General features: G+C 47.3%; 1 protein-coding gene across 4 annotated transcripts in view; it reads right to left on the bottom strand.

Annotated features, from left to right (window-relative positions):
- The window catches only part of LRRK2 (leucine rich repeat kinase 2), an 816,940-nt gene that overhangs the window by 581,978 nt on the left and 218,903 nt on the right, over nucleotides 1–16,059 (bottom strand). For all 4 annotated transcript variants that reach the window (XM_082254234.1, XM_082254231.1, XM_082254232.1 and 1 more), the window contains one exon: nucleotides 378–511. In XM_082254234.1, coding sequence (XP_082110360.1) covers nucleotides 378–511 — 134 coding nt within the window. The remainder of the gene's footprint in view (nucleotides 1–377; nucleotides 512–16,059) is intronic.

Genomic DNA, 16,059 nt, shown 5'->3' on the forward strand with positions numbered 1-16,059 from the left:
TGCCAAGCAATAGCCCAGTTTAGGCTGCCAGTAGCATTCTAGTGTAAGCAAACCTACACCTGTGCTCTTTTAAAATTCCAAAATGCAGCATAACCTCAAATACAGGTGAGCTTTTGTTAAATCGTTTAACTATCTTGTATGCATTTTTCACATAGCATACAGAATTGCACTCTCTTTTTGGGGCTGTACCAGTAACCTTTCAATAGCATCCTTAAGCCAACATCAGTACATTGAGGCCTCTTAAAACAACATACAGGTCCACGAGCTGAGAATCTTCAAAAATGGGGTTCTTTTGAGAAAAAGGTACCAGCTTGGGTTAATTAGCAAAGAGTAAAATGGAAAATATTTTTAAAGAGTTTAGAACTACTCAAACATACTTTGTTGAGGGCTTCTAAAATTAACTTGTGCGTTCCTTCTAGTAGACACTGGTTTTTGATCACTTTAACTGGGAGATTCAGACAAGCAGTTTCTTTTGCATTCATGGCATCATTTGGTACATCAAACATGTTGTCTGAAAAAGAATAATTGATATATTAAATAATAAAAACAAAACAAATTCAAACATGCTCATACTCTTAAACGGTTTATGGCTTTATCAAAGTGTCGATTACACGTAGTACTATAAAGGGACCTACAGCAAACTTTCCAATTGCGAATACACTTGTATGCTTATAAATACCAGAAAACTCCCAAAATTACATTACAAATTTTAAATATTACTCACATTAAACTACCCCAAAACATTCCACAGAAAAGATCCTAACCCTGGGGCAAAGATGGCTGTATTCTAGCTGCTATTTGTCCCAGGAATTGTGAAATAAATGCAGAAAATTCTGCTTTTGTCAGACACAGGTGTCAGTCAGCTCCTGCTCCGGTGCAAGGGACGCATCGTTACACTAAGATGATCTCAGCAGAGTGACACGGAGATGATCTCAGCAGAGTGAATGTTCACCAGAAGTTTTGCAATTGCTATCCTTCCCCTGGTCTTCGCCATAGTTACGCGTGAGAATATTCGCCTGTGGAGTACTCATTGAGTAACATGAGGAATATAGGGTAAGCAGGTTGACAATAAGAAAGCAGAAACCTGGGTGTGCACTACCCAGTAGCATGGTGAAAGGGTGGAAAGAAGTGCATGAGTAACATACAAGGGGTCTAGGCAAAATCAGTGCTAAAATGTGCTATCTATGCTTTCATGTTAACACTTGGTCATCCATGTAAGACTAAGCTCTGACTGGCTGAGTTTTAGCACCAAAGTTGAAAAGTTTACGATATACAGTAGAGCAAGTATCGTGCAACATGAATAATTGCAACTACTATACATTTATGCTTTTCCTGTGTGCTAACAGTTTTAATAAAATTAGCTTTAGAGAGGAACTAGTTAAGTACTGTATAAGAATGACCTTGGGGTGTGGTTGCCTGAGGTAACGGTGCAGAGCCGCGCCACTGATGCATTAAGAGAAGCTATTCACCAGGAAGGAAGATTTACAGCATTTAGTGCATGATGTGTGTGAATAAAATACCAATCTTTGTCAGTGTAATTCTATTAAAATTTCTATATGGTTTTAGATGCTACATTAAGGAGTGTCTTTTTTTATGTTTTCAGGCCCCCAAAAAATTGCCAACTGCAAACTCCACATAGAAAATAAATCATTGGAAGAAACCCTAAATCCTAAGGGCTCTTTCACACAAGGAGTCGGTCGGATGGACTCCGTTTTTCTCAGCGGGGGATCGATCCACTGATCCGCCACTGAGCAGGAGGATGACAGCTGTTCTCCGTGCTGTGTGCGGAGACACAGCTGTCAGGTCCCCATGCATCTCTATTTGGGAATCGGATGGGAACGGACCGTCTGTCCGTTCTCATCCGATCCCATCCACGGATGGAAAATAGGGTTTCCATCTATCCAGATTTGACGGATCGGATGTCAGCGGACATGTCTCCGCTGACATCCGATGCCCCATAGAGATGCATGGGGTGACCGGTCAGATCCGCCAAAAAAAACTGACAGGCGGATCTGAACGGTCCGCCTGTGTGAATGGGGCCTAAGGCTCCTTTCACAAATGCTGTCCATTTTTCATCCATCCGTTCCTACTAATGAAACTAATAAAAAAAAATGATGATTAATGAAAAACGGATGAAAAACTGATGATCACTGATGAAAAATGAATGAAAAAATGATGATCATGGATGAAAAACTGATGCTCACGGATGAAAAACGGATGCAAAACTGATGATCGCTGATGCAAAACTGATGATCGCTGATGCAAAACTGATGATCACTGATGAAAAACTGATGAATACTTCATCTATTTTGACGTGAGTGAACTGATGAAATGAACGAGGTCCGCATGTGTGAAAGGGGCCTAATGCATGTGACAGAGTTGGGTAAAGGGAATTTTGGTTTATGACTAGGCAACAATGCTGACTTACAATAATTATTACCTCTGAAAAAGAAAATACTAAAAGATATTGTATTCATAGCATTTTCTAATAAACAGCTTATATCACAAAAAAAAAAAAAAAAAAAAAAGGAGAAGAGAACACCATCAACATATAGCAATATATGGGTTTTTTATTATAGACTTACCTGTAAAATCCATTTCTTGAAGTACATCACGGGACACAGAGCAATAAATCACAACATATGGGTTATATAGCCACCTACAGGTGAAGGACACTGGCAACCAGTCAGAAAGGATACCCCCTTATATAACCCCTCCCACACAGGAAGAACCTCCGTTCTCCGTTTTGTAGCAAGCAATCAAGCAATAAAGGCCCCATAGAAGAGGGGAGGGACCTCTGTGTCCTGTGATGTACTTCAAGAAATGGAATTGACAGGCAAGTCTATTAAAACAGGGGACACGGGACACAGAGCCATAAATCATAATATATGGGATGTCCCAAAGCGATGCATCGGAGGGGAGGGACACACAAAAAAAAAAAAAGAAATACCGCCATCCGACCACAAAAAAAATTACATCGCTGCCTGCAGAACACTGCGGCCAAATGCAGATTCCTCTTGGGTCCCAACATCCACTCGATAGAAATGAGTGAACGTATGTACCGACGACCAGGTCGCGGCCTTGCAAATCTGAGCCATAGAGGCTTGATGGCGATGTGCTCAAGAGGCACCTACTTCTCTGGTAGAATGTGCCTTTGCCGGAAAAGGTGGAACCTTCCCTTCTAAATCATACTAATATTCAGTGCAGCGCAATCCTGATGGTAAAGCAATCAAAAAGTCTCAAGATTTCAGGCGTCAATATCTTCAAACAGATGGACTGTCCCCAGTGGTAAGTGGTCCTAGAGCAATTTCATGCAATTGAGTGTCCACACAGGTGCTCATGCGATCCCACCACCTAGCATCCACTGCTGCTCACCTTATCTGTGAGACCCTACAGGGTGAAACAGCATGTCATATTAAACGGGTAAGTATACCATCACTCCTCCTCTCCTTAATAAGCAAAATGTGAGCTTCCAATCCTCAGAGCAAACTGCATTCGTGGTGTATGCAAAACAGAATAAACGATCTAAACACTCTCTGTATAGACCTGTATTATACGTTATTGAATAAAATATTGCACTCACGTTTTAAAAGATGGAATTCACAAATTAATGCAGAGCTTGAAAGCGAGCGTGCATCACACCAGCCGGACCAGGGGGAGTTCAGAGATGGCCGTGGGTCACGTGACGTACCCCGTACGCGTTACGTCCAGAGTAGGCGGGACTTCTTCAGCGGGGGTCACGTACCCTATTGCGGAACCGACTAAGTATACATAATGAACAGTCTCCGTCCTTCTTCCGGCCACCAATCAACCTATCATAGAGGGAACGCCCCGAAACCGGAAGTGACATACTGTGTTACTGTGTTGAATTAATCATTTTATATTCTGTTGTATTTACATGTATATTTTAATGTTTATGTCTGCCACCTAGTGGAGAGTTTGGATATGACCGGGTCACAATATGACGATTATCCATTTGAATCCTTTGGATCGTGGGTTTTTTATAATATATGAATGGCACCTTTCTCCTTTTTTAAATTAAGTTGGGCATAGTATTCATTAAATGCATAAATTGTTTTTTTTAAACTATAGCCGCTCGTGCTGGTTCATGAAGGTGGTTAATTTGCCCTTAAACTTAATAGGCTGGTCCTATTATAGGATATATGGTGCTACTTCCGCCCTTAACACTGTGGCGTCGGCCAGAGGATCCCGAGACCTGGCTACAAACCTCTGAACCTTCTTGTTGAGTCGAAAACCAAACAGGTCGACGTTGGGTTTCCCCCACCGGACACACAAGAGATGAAACACCTCCGGGTGCAAGGACACACAAGAGATGAAACACCTCCGGGTGCAAGGACCACTCCTCTTGAGCCAACACTTGACGCTCAGGTAATCCGCCTGCCAGTTCTCCACACCTGGGATGTGCACAGCAAAGAGGGCTGGAACAAACTTTTCCGCCCAATCCAGGATCTCGGCCACCTCCTGGGCCACCAAGACACTATTTGTGCCCCTTGATGATTGATGTAAGGCCTGGCCGTGGCACTATCCGATTGTATCCAGACTGGACAATCTTGCAGATGAGTTGTTCAGTGTCCCAGGCAAAGCTTTATCGCCCTGAGCTCCAAGATAATTATCGGAAATTTTGACTCTTCCACTGTCCAGGACCCCTGGACGTAGAGCTTTCCCAGCACTCCACCCCAGCCTGACTGGCTGGCGTCCATGGTTACCACCGTCCAATACAACGGAAGGACTTGACCTGGCGTAGTGCTAATGGGCGAAGCCACCATAGAAGAGCATTCTTGACTTCTGGTTCCGGCGCCTGATGCGATAGACGGGGCATCGGCGGCTCCGGACCGATCGGCGTGTTAAACCTGCTTACAACACCCCCTCGGCTGCCAGAGTAGCTCCCCTGTGCTCCCCACACCTCCGGCCAGCTCCGGTGATGGATCGCTTCGTGACACACGGCAATCCACCGCCTGGGGATCCCCGCTCAGCAGCGCCCACACAGGCGCCTCAGGAATCCATCATGGCGGATGCTGCTTCTCCCCATGCGGCGGGGCCGACGGAGCCAGGGCTGATGCCACTATTCCCCTCCACTATATCTCCGGAGAATGACCAGTATGTCCGTATTGCTCAGGCAGTGGCTGCACTCTTATCCCCCACCATTACTGCAGCTGTGGACAGAGCAGTCACTGCCGGAATCATGCAGCTCCGCAAAGAAGTGGGAGAGCAGTCAAAACGGATCACTGAATTGGAATCACGCTTGTCTGATGTAGAGGAAAAGGTACAGGCCAATTTGGCTAATGACCAGCGCTGCTCACAGACTCAGCACTTTATTCTGGAAAAACTTGAGGATTTGGAAAACCGTTCCCGTCGGAACAATCTCCGATTCATCGGAGTCCCGGAAACTGTCACTAATGCTGCCTTGAAGGACTACTGCTCATCTAAAGACCCACAGTTCACGCTGGCCTATCCAGCTGTTCTCCGTTTCACTACCTCCACAGGAGAAGCTAAATCGTTCTCGCACCCGGAAGAAGCGGCCATCTTCGTATTCCCGCCCCCCGGGAACCCGAGACTTGCGCGACCCCAGGAAGGACGCCCCAAAAAGGCCTCGCTATGCTACCAAGTGACATTGCGGTAACTTCTAGGATCTCTTTCTGGCTCTCCCTGTCCTTAGCGGAATTGTTTTCGTACCCGACGCCAGCTTACCCTACTTGATGTGGCTATGTGAGGCATAGCCGCCTAGCACTACCTATGCTGAGCTCTGGCACGAAATCTCCAGTCTGTTGTCTTAGGCGATTTTATTTTGATTAATGTTGATCTGGATATCCCTGCTTAAGCTCTCTCACTAATGTATGTTTTCTTTTTCATGTATACCCTCACAGCCTTACCGGAGCTGCACTGGTAAGTTTTATCCTCCTCACTACCCTGAGTGACCACCATTACCTGCACGGCAGTTCTTTCTTGTGCTACAGCCCTTGCGGAGGGGTGAGAGACGGCTCTTCTAACCCTTTACCCTCATCTCGCCAGGGGGTGGTCGCCTCTGCATCTCCGGTAACGTCATTGGGAGATGACATCCAAACAGGAAAAAAGTGAAGTACACAAAGATGATGGTATGTGAAGTTTTGTTTTTTACCCTTCTGCTTGCTAGCTTTGTTCTGCTAGCCAGAGTTTTATCCCCCTACCCCCCAGGGAATACCACCCGGCTATCTATGACTAAAGAGACACAGTGTGCACCTCCACTAGATCCACTACTGCTGTCACACAGCTTGTCCCACACCCCCCACGCTTACAACCTGTATAAATTCTATATCGCCTATACCCCCCCCCCCCTATGATCCCCCGTAATATGAAAATAGTTTCATGGAACGTAAAGGGGTTACGTTCCCCTCATAAAAGGGTGGCCATCCTCAGACATCTAAAAAGATTGAAGGCTCATATTGCCCTACTCGAAGAGACACATTTAGAGGCCAGAGATTTCCACAGAATGCGCAAACTCTGGGTAGGCCAGGTCTATGGCTCGGCCTCGGAGAAACAAAAGGCAGGGACTCTTATACTCCTCCACAACTCCCCTCCCAAATCCTACTTTTCTGAGCTGTCCTCCAAACTGGCGCCCTACATCCACTGTCCCCTCCTGTTGGGAGGCGACTTTAACACGGTCATGCACCCAGCGGAGAACAGGTCGAGAGACACACAGTCCAAGACACAACCCCACCTCGTCAACACAATCCGGTCAGAATTTGCCTCATCTCTTCACCTTACTGATGTCTGGCGGTTGTCTTATCCCCTAGGGAAGGAATTTACTTTCTTCTCCCCCCCTCATGACAGTCTATCCCGTATAGACTATATCCTGTGCAATCACCTTTTTCTCAAACATACATCCGACCCATCTATTGAATCAATAGCCATATCGTATCATGCTCCAATCACTGTATCCTTTACCGACCCAGCCATGTCCCCCTCTTCGCCGGTTTGGCGGTTTCCCTTGTACCTCTCCGACAATAGAGAACTACGCGACATTTTAGAATCCACATGGTCATCTTTTCTGCAGGATAACGCAGCCCACGCGGCGGATCCCATTTTAATGTGGGAGACGGGGAAGGCGGTACTCCGGGGTAGGATCATTGCCTTTGCGTCAGCTCACAAGAAATCAGCTAATGCTAGTTTCCAGGCAGCCAGCAAGGCTCTACGCCTGGCTCAGGCGCAATTAGCTCACGATAATTCCCCCACAACCCGCCAGAACTAGAAAGAGGCGAAATCCAGATTTGATCTGTGGGCGGAGGCCGGGGAGAGGTTTCATCACTCCCTCCTCGACCTCCGGCTCCACAAGTTTGGCAACAAATCTGGGAAACTACTCGCCCATCTATGTAGAGGTCCACTCCCCCACTCATCTCTTCTATTAAAAAACCGCCCGGAGGTTTATCCACAGATTCTAAGGAAATTAACTAGATTATCAAGGGTTTTTTTGATTCCCTCTATGCTCCCGACCCCATCGAACCGACTAATGCCCCATACACACGTGCAGATTATCTGCAGACTTTTGTCTGCAGACTTACCTTTTCTATGTAGTGCAAGGGCCTGCCGGATTGCATACAAATTGAAAGTGTTTAGGTTTGACCTCATATTATATGGTTTTGGTAAGTCTGCAGATAATCTGCACGTGTGTATGGGGCATAAGGTCGAATCCTTTGTGGATAAGGTTCAACTTCCCACTTTGTCCCCGTCAGATCTTTTAAGCCTTAACGCCACCATCCTGCTGGAAGAGGTCCAATCGGTCATTAATTCTCTGTCCACTGGGAAAGCCCCGGGTCCCGACGGCTACACATCGGATTTCTATAAACAAACTCCTTCATCTCCCCCGCCCTCACTAGTGTATATACCCACATTATGAGCGGAGGTCCCTACCTGCCCACGGGTTTTCAGGCCCACATTAAACTTATACCTAAACCGGAAAAAGACCCCTCGGAACCCAGCTCATACTGTCCAATTTCCCTTCTGAACCTAGATACCAAAATCCTATCCAAATTGATAGCTAACAGATTAGCCGATATCATACCATCCCTGATCCTGCCCTCCCAGTCAGGCTTTACTAAGGGCCGCTCGGCCACATCAAACATAAGAAAAGTACTGGCAGTCTTGCACGAGGCCCACACAGACCCTCACAACGACATGGCCATAATCACGTTGGATGCGGAGAAGGCCTTTGATAATGTCAGCTTCTCCTGGCTACGGATGGTCCTGGAGAGGTTTGGCTTCGGAGGCTCTTTTCTGCATCTAATCTCAGCCATGTACTCAGCCCCCCGGGCAAATGTGGTTGCTTGCAGCCATGTCTCTGAATCCTTCCCTCTATACAAGGGCACCAGGCAGGGTTGCCCACTCTCCCCATTGCTCTTCAATAGTGCCATTGTACCCCTCTCTCGCTACCTGTCCTCACATCATTCCCTACACGGTATTCACATAGGAGATCAAGAAAATTGCACGGCGCTATTCGCTGACGACATATTAATATTCACCTCTGATCCTGCATCCGATGTCCCCCTTATCCACAATATTTTCATAAACTTTCGACAATGCTCGGGCCTACGTATTAATTTCAATAAAAGTGAAATTCTCCCATTGTCCCATTCCGCACACAAACCATGGTTGGAACATTCCATCTTCTCTATTACCAAATCCCACATTAAATATCTAGGAATAAGAATAAGTAGATTGCCATCCTCTATATACACGGTGAATATGCCCCCAGTATTGGAAGCAATCAAGAAACAGTTGGAATCTTGGTCAGAATTGCCCCTCTCCCTCCTGGGCCGATGCCACTTGTTTAAAATGGTCAGCTACCCAAAATTATTATATCCCTTCATCACAGACGGGTCTGGGATTTAGCGATGACTAGAACCGGGGATGCGATTTTGCATTCCATGACACCTTTGTGGTATAACCGTCAGCTCCCGGAGCTTCTTCATATTCCTGACCCTGGGGTATGGATACGTAAAGGTATATATCTGTTGTCACATGTTGTGTCTGCGGGGTCTATTAAGTCCTTCCACTTGCTCCGGGAGGAACACCAACTCCCGGAGTCCATGCATTTCTATTATTTGCAGCTGTCCCACGCCCTGAGAGGACAATTTGCCCATGCGATCCCTGACATACCATCGGTTGACCTCTTGGATGTGATTAGGAGCCAGGAGCACCGCAAACTCATTTCGTTGCTGTATGAGATGTTGGGCACTAAACGGGTGACTGAGCTGGCATATGGGTTGCGGGGGTCATGGGTGGGCGATGTTGGGGAGCTGGAGGATGAGGAGTGGGATGAGGCTCTGGAGGCCTGCACTTTGGTTTCTCCCAAGTTGTCAGATTGGCTTACTCAAATTTATATTACACACAGGTCGTATCTCACCCCTGTGAGGCTGGCTCACTTTGATTCCTCCCGCTCCTCGGCATGCCCGAGGTGCTCTCACTCCCCGGGCACTTTTGGTCACATGATCTGGTCCTGCACGGCCGTGCAGGGGTTCTGAACACAGGTTGTCCAGTTCCTGCATGACCGCATGGGATGCCCGACCACACTGGACCCCAAGCTGTGCCTCCTCGGGATATTTCCTGAGGTTGACGCAGACAAACACATGATTCAATTCCTCCGGGAAACCTTATTCACTGCTAGGAAAATGATAGCCCTGAAGTGGATGCAGTCTACACCCCCCACCTTATCAGCTTGGAAGGCGGCAGTTGGTGCCACCCTGCCCTTTAAGAAGGTCATGTATGTTAATAGGGGTTGCCCCAAGAGATATAACAAAATATGGGATAGGTGGCTGGAGGCCCCCGACACATGCAAATCTTAGGAGGGGATGGGAATATTGTGCTTCTGTCACTACAATGCAACTGTTCCGCTGAGTCTGCGCCCATGGCCTATTATATGTTTTGCCTTGCTGAAGTTTCTGCCCCTGTTCTGGATATGGCGGTAATATGTTCTTTCCTTATTTTTACTTTACAACCATGCTCTTTGCACAGTGTGTATTTTGAAATGTTTGACTATGTGATATTGTACTTATGCGCTTTCTGATGATGTCTTTTATTGTATGTTTATATGCAGTGCTTAACTCAATAAACGTTTGTTTGGTTTAAAAAAAAAAAAAATATTATATCCTATGCAGACCATTCCTCTTCTCCTAAAGCATAAAGATGTCCAAATTCTTTATAGAGCATTATCACAGTTTATATGGCACAATAAACGTCCCCGCATCTCATTAAAGAAACTCCAGAAGCCCAGGAGGGGAGAGGGCGCCAATATTCCAGATGTGAGGTTGTATAATTTATCATGTCTTTTGCGGGTAGGGATTGATTGGATATCTGGGATTCCGAGATTTTCGAATGTGGACCTTGAAACCCAAATGGTAGCCCCCTTCAGCCTGGGAGCAATTCTCCACTGTCCATTGTATGCCTTACCAGCCAGCATAAGGTCCAATATTCTTATACGGGACACCGTAATTGCCTGGCGAGAAATCAGCAAGAAATTGGGATTATCCCCATATTTTTCGCGACATCTTACCATAATGGGCCACCCCTTGTTTCCCCAAACCAGACAATACCAGGCCTTCACCCAATGGTCATCTGGCGGCCTTACACACTTTGCCCACCTCTTTGACCCATTATCCGGACTTCCACGCCCTCACTTGGATATCTACTCCACCTACAACGTCCCAAGGCAGCACTTCATTCATGTACAGCAGGCGATCTCATTTGCCAAAGACCTCTGCTCACGGAAGTTCAAAAGTATCGGCGAGTGTTTACTGGATGTTCTGCTGCTGAAACAAAAACTTTAACTTTCTGACGTGTATAAACCACTATTTGATATCCGATCACGACAGCTTGTCTCTCCGCCCTCTTCTCCATGGAGCAAGGACTTTGCTATCCCCAACATTGGAGAGTACATCCTACAAGGATACAATATGACGTGCAAATTTAATGTCAACGAATTTTGGAGAGAACAACAGCTGAAAATCCTTCACAGGGCCTATTCCCCCTTTTCTTTCTCAGAAACTACAACGGCCGCCCAGTCGTGTTCTTGGTTTAATGTTCAGAGGCCCACCCTGGCCCATAGACTTTGGTCCTGCCCTCATATATCGGCATTCTGGGAGGCAGTGCAACAGCTAACTCTCACCACCACTGGCCTTTCCCCGACAAAGAACCCTCTCCTCCTGCTCTTTGGTAATCTGCATGGCCCCACTTTAGAGATCGACCGCTCTCAAATCATAATCCTAAACACTCACAAGGCCTGGATATCGACGTGTCTCATGATAGCACGGAGAGCTATACTTCGTAAGTGGACTGATCCCCACCCCCCAACATCCAGGATGTAATGGAAGAACTTGTTAGATTCCACACCAAAGAACTTTTGGACGCCAAGCTCCTATCAGGCCCCACTGAACGCGTCCTTTCCAAATGGTCCCCCTTTCTGACGGCATTCCCTCAGGCCATCCCCCAACCCTACCTGATGTGCTACAAGATCTCATGTTAGCTGTGTCCCCTTTTGTGAATTTCTCCAGATACATTACCTGATTTAAACTACCCCCGCCATGGTATTCCCCCCCCCCCCCCCTCAAGTTGGTGTGTATAATGGATCCCCCTTTTCAATGCCTTTGGGCTTTACTGTTGTTAGCACTATATGCTCAGTAAGGATTCATTAAGTGTTTTAGCTGTATTGTTTTTTCGCTTTGTATGCATGTAAAATTTCAATAAAATTTGTTTAAAAAAAAAAAAAAGAGCATTCTTCAAGTTGTGACTCAACCGAATCAAAGTGTCCAAGGACTTTGGATTTTTGTTCCATTTGACCCTTTTTAAGGGTCTCGGGTGGAACTGAGCAAATGGAACCGTCTCGAAGGTTGACACCATCAGACCCAAGGCCTGCATGCAAGTCTGCAGAGAGAACAAATTGTTTGCCAACAGCAAACGGATCACCCCCTGCAACTTCTGCAGCTTGTCTGGAGGAAGAAAGACCTTCGCCAAGCCGGCATCCAGAGTCAGGCCCAGATACTCCAGTCTTCATGCAGGTATCAGGGCAGACTTTTTGAAATTTATGTTCCATCCGCACTTTTGCAGAGTACGTACCATGATCTTAAAGTTGCCCAACAGAGCTGAATGAGAGTCCGCTCAGTACTGAAATCCCTCATTGGCGCAGCAATGCCAATACCAGAGCCAGCACATTGGCAAAGACCCTGGGGGCGGAGGTGAGACCAAATTTAAAATACTCCTCTCCTACAGCAAAGCGAAAAAAACGCTTGTGTCTATCGTAGATTGGGATGTGTAGATATGCGTCATCGATATCTATGGAGGCCAAAAACTCCCCTTGGTGTAGAAACGCCACTACCATTCGAATGGACTTCATTCAAAACTTCTGTACCCGCACAAAGCAGTTCAGAGCCTCGCGGTCCAGAATTGGACATTCTTTGCCTTCTTTTCTGGGCACAGTAAATGGGTTCGAATAAAATTCCTGAAAGCATTCCCGGGAGGGAACCGTCACAATCACCCCTTGCAACAGCAGGTCTTGTACCACCTCTCGGAGGTCCCTTAACTGGTCTGGAGAAAGGCGTAGATTGGACAGGAAGAACCTGTCCGACAGTCGAGACCAGAATTCGATCTTGTAACCCAAACGGATCAGCAAGGGGAGTAACTTCTTGGAACCCCCAGAAGACCGGAATGGCTTAGCTCCTTTCTCCTACGACCTGGAAGTACGAAAGGGCTGCCTATGAGCAGTGAAAGAGGGCCCCCTTCTAGGACGTGGTGCCTTGCTCTTGGATGATTGTGGAAGAAGAGTACTATTCCCACCCGTAAGGCCTTTTATCAGCTCATTCAAGGAGGATCCAAACAACCTTCTCCCCCCCCTCCCCGGGAAGGGAAGGTCAGAAAGAGCCATTTTGGAGGCTTGGTCCGCAAACCAGCTCTTAAACCACACCATGCTTCTAATAGCAATGCCCACTGCCGACACGCTGGCTCCCAGGGGAGCCGCATCCAGCAGGGTGTGACGAGACCATTGCTCGCTCTGTCCGCCCTCCCGACACTCCTCTGTTTCTAGTGAGTCCGCTTGCAGATCGCAACGTCTGATGGTTCGGTCAACCAAGGATCCGGGATCCGAACTACAGCTATGTGCTGTCCGGAATCCATTAGAACAAACACCAGGCAAGGCTGTATATATATATATATATATATATGTATCATATGGGGACGCTGTATCTTTAGGCGTTTTCTCCGATTGCTGTATTTCTGCCATTCTCTGCTCATGCTGCCGCTCTCGTTCTCTCTCTTGTCGCTCTAGTTCTTTCTCTTGTCGCTCATCGTGCAGCTGGATGTCTCTAATGGCATTCTGTATGGTGGTCTCTGATGGGTTAGCACCATATAATGCCAACCGCCCTCAAACTCGTTGCTGAAACAAGTCTTCAACTGACCGGGGTCCTGCATCACCATCCCTCTGATCCATCTCGGTTAGCTCACTGATCAGGGTGGCCTTGTTCTTCAGCGTGGCTCTCCTGCATGCTGCATAGCTGGTCATTGACTGTGGTGGTTTGGAGTGTCCCGGTAACTGGAGAGCAAATCCCACCGCTGCCAACCAATGTGACGAGACCCTTGCTCGCTCTGTCCGTTCTCCCGACACTCCTCTGTTTCTAGTGAGTCCGCTTGCAGATCGCAACGTCTGATGGTTCGGTCAACCAAGGATCCGGGATCCGAACTACAGCTATGTGCCGTCCGGAATCCATTAGAACAAACACCAGGCAAGGCTGTATGTAAGTTCAAACAGGAAGACCATTTATTGGAAGAACACAGCACACTTTTATACAGAATTTGGAACATCCTGCCCCCAACAACCGCTTTACCATTGGTCAATTGCACAGTACCTGCAGTTCCCCATAAGGTCCTCTACAGCCATGCAAATGAGGGCTTGAAAATGAGTCAGCAGTGATTGGTCAGATAGCTTGACCAGAAGGACTGCCATGTGCAAGGAGACAGAAGCCCCAGGGGGCAATCAATGTACACAATAGTCAGACACCGAACAATGGTTCCCTAACGAGCCCTTAATACACATTACTCTGAGTGTCAATACATCCCTTAGTAGACAACAGGTGAGGTCATTAGCACACCTGACAATAGGTGAATGGAAAGCCACCTCAGACCAAAAGCAACATTGTTTAGACAGCCCGTCTCCACATTGAACTTCCTGTAATGACCATATTAGGAGTTGACTTCCTGTTCAGAGGCCTCATGGCAAATGGGAACAAAAATCTTCATATTACAAGGGAGACATTATTCCTGAATATGACTGTCCCATTTGCAGTAGTCCAAACCATATTTTCAGTGTTCACCACCCTCCTGGTCACCCTGCATCCATAACAGATGCAGGGTGACTTAAACATAAGAGAGCCCCATAAGGCTGGGCATGGTGCCCCCCGACCTCTCTAAAGGAATTTGGGGTCCACAACCCCCATGCTCAAAGTGACTCCCGTCACACAGGGCTTGACCCATCTGGTGCAATAGCTCAAGCAGACCCAGGGAGGGCTGCTCCGTTTCCAAGTCACATTTTAGTAACTTCACCCATTCTGTAATGCTCTGTGACACCAATGTGATCACAAAGACCGATTTTAGTATGGAGCTCGCTAACACATGTAAATGGTGGGACAGAGACTCAATCTGTCTATCCAATGTCTGTAAAAGCTGGGGAATTTTCCACCGGAACCGCCGTAGACTCTGGAAACTGGATGATTCACCTTAGGTGGAATGGTCAACCTAGTGGAAACTGCATCAGCAGAGAGGTAACCGCATTTAAAGCACTTGGGCACCACTAACATTTGTATGATGCGTTACCACTGTTCATTGACAATATTGTCAAAAATTTCCAGACAAGGAAACATCTTCCCGACTTCTGGGATTTGTGGGTGCCAAAAGACACTTGCGTCTCGGACACTGTAGACTCATCTGCCATTTTTAATGTTTCCCGCACTAATACTACTCGTGCTCCCACCAACACGCTTTACCGCTCGACGGCTGACGAGGATATGTCCTCCTCACCCTCAGAATGCGATAACACAGATCCACCAAGGTGGGGTGCATCCGCAGCGGCCATATCTGCCTCAGAATCTGAGGATACCACAGAGGGAGGTGAAGGAAAAGGGCACTTCCGGCTAGCGGTACTTTTCAAAACGAAATCCACTTTTGACACCAGGCTTTACAAAACTGCTATAAAAGCAGACAGGGGCTGCGACCCAGAGGGTCCCGCAGCCGCACTGAGGGGGTCTGTAGGTGAAATTTTGTCCTGGGACTCCATTAGCAAAGAAAAGAAAAAAAAGTGCAGTGTCACTTTAAAAAAGTTGCAAAAATGCGTTTTGCGCCGCTGCACCAGCAGTACTATAAGTCCCAGCCTAACACAGCCTGCAGCAGTGTGAATAAGGAATGCCTACAGGGACCCCAAAAACATTAACCACCAAACCGGTCTGGAAGCTTTAGGAATGTTCCTTGCTGAAGATAGAAACGATCTGGCACAGGAAATGAAAAGCACCTGGGTCATGCCTAGAGCCTTTATTGTCTGCTCTTGCCGTCCAGCGATCGTGGACTACAAGAAAACGGCCGCCCAATGCATTCCTATGGGGAACTAACAAACCTTGGCCGCCCATGCACAGTAATAAGAAAAAAAATTCACATTAATGAAGAAAGAAGTCTACAGCAAAATGGCAGGCCCCACGGCAAGCCATGCGGTCTCCAGGACCCCCATGGGGGTAATCAGACCAGAGGCATCGGAGGGTCCCCAGAAGGAGACCCCACCAGGACAGACGCCCCCCTCTCCCCCGCGTGTAGAACCACCGCAGCAGCCACAATATTACCGCCCTCCATGAGGTATGTACCTGCTACAGAGGGGGGGCAGCTAAGGGGGGTCTGGTACGCCCAAAAAGCCAGGGGAACTAAGGGATACCGGAGGGTCAGACTATTCAATGGAAGGGGCCCATGTCCACCCCAAGACTGAAAGCGAATTTGGGGGGGACATATCAAACCATGGAATCAGACGGGCGCCACTCCAAACAG

The sequence above is a fragment of the Pelophylax lessonae genome (genome assembly GCF_965119305.1).
Source record: "Pelophylax lessonae genome assembly, chromosome: 4".
Taxonomy (NCBI): Eukaryota; Metazoa; Chordata; class Amphibia; order Anura; family Ranidae; genus Pelophylax; species Pelophylax lessonae.